At 48.7% G+C, this 5,189-nt stretch overlaps 2 protein-coding genes across 2 annotated transcripts in view; both read left to right on the forward strand.

Moving 5' to 3' along the window:
- Window positions 1-225: 225 nt before the first annotated feature.
- LOC112085321 lies at window positions 226-1,714 on the forward strand. Its single transcript, XM_024154526.1, has 2 exons — window positions 226-1,095; window positions 1,337-1,714. The coding sequence occupies exons 1-2, from the start codon at window positions 226-228 to the stop codon at window positions 1,712-1,714; spliced, it is 1,248 nt and encodes a 415-aa protein (XP_024010294.1).
- Window positions 1,715-3,450: 1,736 nt separating this feature from the next.
- LOC112085322 (uncharacterized protein At3g60930, chloroplastic-like) overlaps window positions 3,451-5,189 on the forward strand; it is a 2,326-nt gene continuing 587 nt past the window's right edge. Inside the window, exons 1-2 of the mRNA XM_024154527.1 lie at window positions 3,451-4,339; window positions 4,432-5,132. Coding sequence (XP_024010295.1) covers window positions 3,451-4,339; window positions 4,432-5,132 — 1,590 coding nt within the window. The remainder of the gene's footprint in view (window positions 4,340-4,431; window positions 5,133-5,189) is intronic.

Here is a 5,189-nt window from a genome sequence, read left to right on the forward strand (position 1 = left end):
TCCCTTAACGATTATAATAGCCTTTCAGTGAATAATTAGACTATTAATAAAAGATAAACACATATGCATAATCAACTACCTCAAATTAAAATTATTTTTCTTGGTTGTTTTCAGGGCAGCGATGAGTAGCTTGATCATACTAGACTATTAATAAAAGATAAACACATATGCATAATCAACTACCTCAAATTAAAATTGTTTTTCTTGGTTGTTTTCAGGGCAGCGATGAGTAGCTTGCTGGATAGGCTGTTCGCCTTAGGCAATGAACCTGAGAATAAGAAGGTCAACACTTACTTTCAGCTGAATTATATTGACACAATCACTTGCGCTTTGGAAGAAGACCATTTGGAGAAGCTTTCCTCTTCCCAATTTGGCAAAATTATAGAGACTGGAAACAAGATTGCATCTTCAGTGAGATTCCTGCATTTCATGTTATCTAGGCAGTTGGTTACAACAAAAAAGAAAGAGTTGTGGTGTCTCTTTGCTGGTCATCCCATTCGGTTCTCAATTCGTGAATTTGCAATTGCAACCGGCTTGGATTGTTCGAAGTTGCCTCCACAGCGTGAATTAAACGAGAGGAAGCTGAGTAAGCAGACGAAGAAGTTATTTGGGTCAAGTGCGAATGCAAATCCTGGGTGGATAGCGAGCACACTTGCTGGCAGACCATACAAGGACAAGGAAACCAGATTTAAGCTCGCATGCCTACTCCTCATCGATGGTGTGTTGTGTCCCACGTCTAGAAACGCTAGGATAAGTGGCGAACACATCTTAATGGTTAAAGATGTTGACAACTTCCTTGAATATCCTTGGGGTCGTAAATCTTTTGATTTGACCATGGACTGCATCAGAAGTAAGACAGAAACCCCTTCAAATTTCCTCCAACCCACTTGTGCTTTTCAGGGTTTTTTAAATGCACTACAGATGGTGATTTTGGAGTGTGCGCCTATTATATTGGTTAAGGATGTTAAGGGCAAGGGTAAATCGGTAGGTGACGATGAAGACGAAGAGGATGAATCCCCGCTTATACGTCCTGGTGGTGCGAAGCCAGTAAACATATCAATGCCTCATGTGAAGCATCTTGATAAGGACGTAAAGGTACCACTTAAACTGAACTACATAATAGTCACCTACATTTCATTGCATACATACGATGGTAGACATATAATTGTAGTCATCTACTAGTAGTCACACACTACTTATCATTCACAATTTCACAATGCTGCCTTATATGTCTATTACTATGGAGTGAGGATATTCAGACTAGTATACATTAGTAGTTGGTTACATGTAGGTGTATTGTTGTAGTTGTTTACCTAACATTTTCTCGGTATATCAGGTGAAGGTGAAAGCAATTTTACCTGACGATGAGAACTTGTTGGCTGAAACCGATTTGGAAATTGATGATGATGTCTCCGACGAACGCGTAGACAACTTGCTTGCAGCAATTTCACGAGGTCACAAATTTACAAAGAAATCATGGAATGGTGGTCAAAAAGCAAGCCTTCATAAAAATCAGGAGAAGACCCAAGCCTCATCTTCCCGTAGCACACCTTGCGAGGGTCCTTTAAAAGATTCTGATGCCTCTGCAATTCTGGACAAGCTCGATGTTTCAGTCTGTGATTTTACAGGAGCTGAAAAACCTCCGAGAAGATTTCGGCAATCTCTGTTCATAAGTTTCCACAGCATTGTCAAACTTCAAGCTTGCAATTTCTGATATACAAGGGTATAAACCGAAAGAAACTACAACCGGGTGTGTGAGCCAAAACTCGCACAACCTAAGATTTGTAAAGAAAACTAAGGGATCGGAAACTTCTAGGGCTTATCGCCAAAAACAGTAAGATCAAAAGAAAGCTTTTCTTGCTGTGAAAGTGTTTGGTTCTTATTGCTTAGGGTTGCCAAAAGTTGGCGGAATGAATTACATACACCATATATTTATACTGATTTTCTAAACCGCCTAGCCGAGAATCTCGGGCGAGATTTTCGGAATATTTCCTTATCGCCTCGTGCGGCTGACCGACTTTGCATCTCGCCTAGGGTTTTTCATGGGCTTCGCCTCTTCAAGGCTTCGGCTCGGCCCATCATGCTTTCTTTACGGCTCGGCCCACTTGACATAATTCGCTCCACCTCTCCGCGGCACGGCTCGGCCCAGGTATTTAAGACAAGGGCTCGGCCTATGTTATGTTATACGGCTCGGCCCATCTCCTTCTTCTCGGCTCTCCCACCTGGCGATCGCGGCTCTCCCGCCTTTCTTGGTAAAAACGGCTCTCCCACCTTTCTTGGTGGAAATGGCTCTCCTTCTTGCCTTGGTGAGAACGGCTCTCCCGTTTTGATGATCACGGCTCTCCTATTTTTCTATACTTAGTTATTTTGGGATGGTTTATTTGTGTGGGGTGGAAACCGACCCCAACAGTTAGCCCCCCAGCTCGTCAATCTCGGAGTCGAGAGTGACGAGGTACATTACTCCTGACCACGAGATAAACCATCGAGCCGAGCTGCTACGACACGAGCCCAGATTCATGTTTTGGGAGTGTGAGTGCCGAGGTGTTTCCAAGGAGTGCCGAAGATGCCGAGGCGAATCAGGGACGAAGCGATTTGGTGACGGTTATGCCGAGCCGACTATATGGCTAGGCGTTTCGAGTGAAAGTTCATGCCGAGCCGTGATGTTAACGACGAGGCGTTTTAAGAACAAGGGTCAGTGCCGAGCCGTTTAACGACGAGGCGTTTCAAGAACAAGGATTTATGCCGAGCCGTTTAATGACGAGGCGTTTTGAGATAGTTAACACCGAGCCGTTTTGTTTAACGACGAGGCGTTTTTGAGAGAGAGACAGATAATGCCGAGCCGTTTTGTTTAACGACGAGGCATTTTGAGATAGTTAACACCGAGCCGTTTTGTTTAACGACGAGGCGTTTTTGAGAGAGAGACAGATAATGCCGAGCCGTTTTGTTTAACGACAAGGCGTTTTGAGATAGTTAACACCGAGCCGTTTTGTTTAACGACGAGGCGTTTCGAGAGAGGCAGATAATGCCGAGCCTTTTCGTTAGACGATGAGGCGATACAAGTGAGAGAGAGTCTATACCAAGTCGTTTCGTTATCCTGGGTACCCTGACTGTTGGTCTTCCGAGAGGAAGTTCCGGATCTTTCGGCGCGTGCAAACGACGCAACCCGGTATGACCAATTCGCCGCGTACCCTACGCGCTGTTAGACGGCTTCCCGAGGTTCACGCGGAATTCACGCGCCTCGTTTTTCTATAAATAGGTGAGCTCCTTCACTTCTCCTCATTATTTCCCGACTCACTCGTTTTTACTAAAGGTAGCTCTCCCTTCTCTCTTCTTTCTCTCTCTAGTTTATTTATTTTCCGGCTAGGGTTTCCGAGGTCTCCGCCGCTCCAGATCTTTTTCCGGTAGAGGCTCGCCGAGTCAAGTTGTAATTCATTGTAAAAGTTGTAAAGTATGTCGAACCGTTCCGACGACTCGTTAGATCCGCTTTTCCACTACGAGCCGAGCCGTATAGACGCTGAGGCGAGGGGTGCGATGGATTCTTCCGAGGCGTCTGCTTCGCCGAGCCGTTCTCACCGTCCATCTGACGAGGCGTCAAATGATGAAAACCCATCAGATGTCGGCTCTCCGGATGGCGAGCCGTCGGTTTCGACGAGCCGTCCCCAGGATCCCGCTCCTAACGAGGGCATTAACCGAGCCGCGCTCAAGGCCGAGGAGGAGGCATTTCCCTTTGATCTTTTCGAGGCGAAGCTTGAGTTGGAATGCCTCCTGGCGTCCCGAGGTGCTTTCACATCTGGGCGAACGCCGAGAGTTAAGAGGCAAAAACCCGACCCGCCTGGGTCTTCACTCTGCTCCCTTGAGTCACTCGAAGTGTTGAGGCATCGCTTCGGAATATCCGAGGCGGTAGAGTTCGTTGTCCTAGAGAAAAGCGACCGCCCCGACAACCCTCCAGAGAATCATTTCACTCTGTACGAGGCGTTCTTCGAGCTTTGCTTCCTCTGGTTCCCAATCCCCGGAGTGATCCTCGAATACCTTTGGAAACACGGGATCTCGATCGGGCAGATTATGCCGAGGGGACTGCGGCATATGATCGGCATTTTAGTCCGAAGCTTCGAATGCGGTCTTGACATTGAGCTGAACCACCTGCTGAACTTGCTGGAAATCAGGAAGGCTCCGAAAAGAAACAGGTTCTATATTTCCAACAAGGCGAAACGACGGATTATCGGCGGTTTTCCCAGCAAGGACCAGCTCTGGACTGAACGCTTCTTCTACGTTTTAGTGAACGAGGTGTCGGTCGGCGAGGATTACGTTTGCCGAACCAAGACCGCCTGGGGACCACTTGGTAGCCGACCCGAAGCTTTGCCTCGGCTCGGAGATCGGTTCAAACTTTCTTCCTTTTCTGACACTTATCTTTTGGTTTACTTTGTTTTGCAGTTCGTTGCTATCTTCCCCCGATTCCCGACGATCTGTTCACCGTTCGAGATTCTCTTTCGGCGCGGAAGGTTAACTGGAGAAAGAATTTCACCCTCGAGAGGGTAGAGAAGGCGCGAGCCATTCTTGCAGGAGTTCCCGTCAGCTCTTCATCCTCCAGCTCCTCCAGAGATACCCGCGAAAAGATGGTGATCTTAACCCTCCGAGAAAGGAAGAGACGCGAACAGGAAGAAGCCGCTAGACGAGCTGCCGAGGCGGCTCGGGCGCAGGCCGAGGTGGTTCCGGCGCAAGCCGAGGTGGTTTCGGCGCAAGCCGAGGCCACCCCTCAAACCGACCCGCCGAACTGGGATGAGACGACCCGAGCTGCGGAGGGTAATACGACCGAGGTGGTCGAAAGAGATGTGGCGCCCGAGGTGGAACAGGGCGAAATTGTTCCCGAGGCGTCTGGGGGCGATTCAGCGGTTCGGAACAAAGAGCCTTCGAACTCCGCTATTCTAGCCCTCCCGAAGTCGACGAGGCCCCCGACTTCCGTCGTGCAGAAACACGACCCGAGCCGAAAACGTTCGGCTGCTGCTAAAGGGAAGGGGGTCGCTGTTGAGAGGGACGAGCCGTCCAAGAAGAGACGGAAGCCGACGTCTGGAGAATCCGCCGCGCGCAAGTTGGTCGTCGATGACCCCGACGCCTCCGCCATAATTTTCTCGCGTGTAAATAACGCGAACACGCGTCTTCCTCCTCCCGAGAAGTTGAGGAGGCCGAGGTCC

This window comes from Eutrema salsugineum, unplaced genomic scaffold (genome assembly GCF_000478725.1).
Source record: "Eutrema salsugineum unplaced genomic scaffold, Eutsalg1_0 scaffold_3, whole genome shotgun sequence".
Taxonomy (NCBI): Eukaryota; Viridiplantae; Streptophyta; class Magnoliopsida; order Brassicales; family Brassicaceae; genus Eutrema; species Eutrema salsugineum.

Coding starts and splice junctions, on each gene's coding strand:
- LOC112085321 (XM_024154526.1), top strand. CDS start 226: ATGAGTAGCTTGCTGGATAGGCTGTTCGCCTTAGGCAATGAACCTGAG. Junction 1,096..1,336: donor ATCTTGATAAGGACGTAAAG/GTACCACTTAAA, acceptor TCGGTATATCAG/GTGAAGGTGAAAGCAATTTT.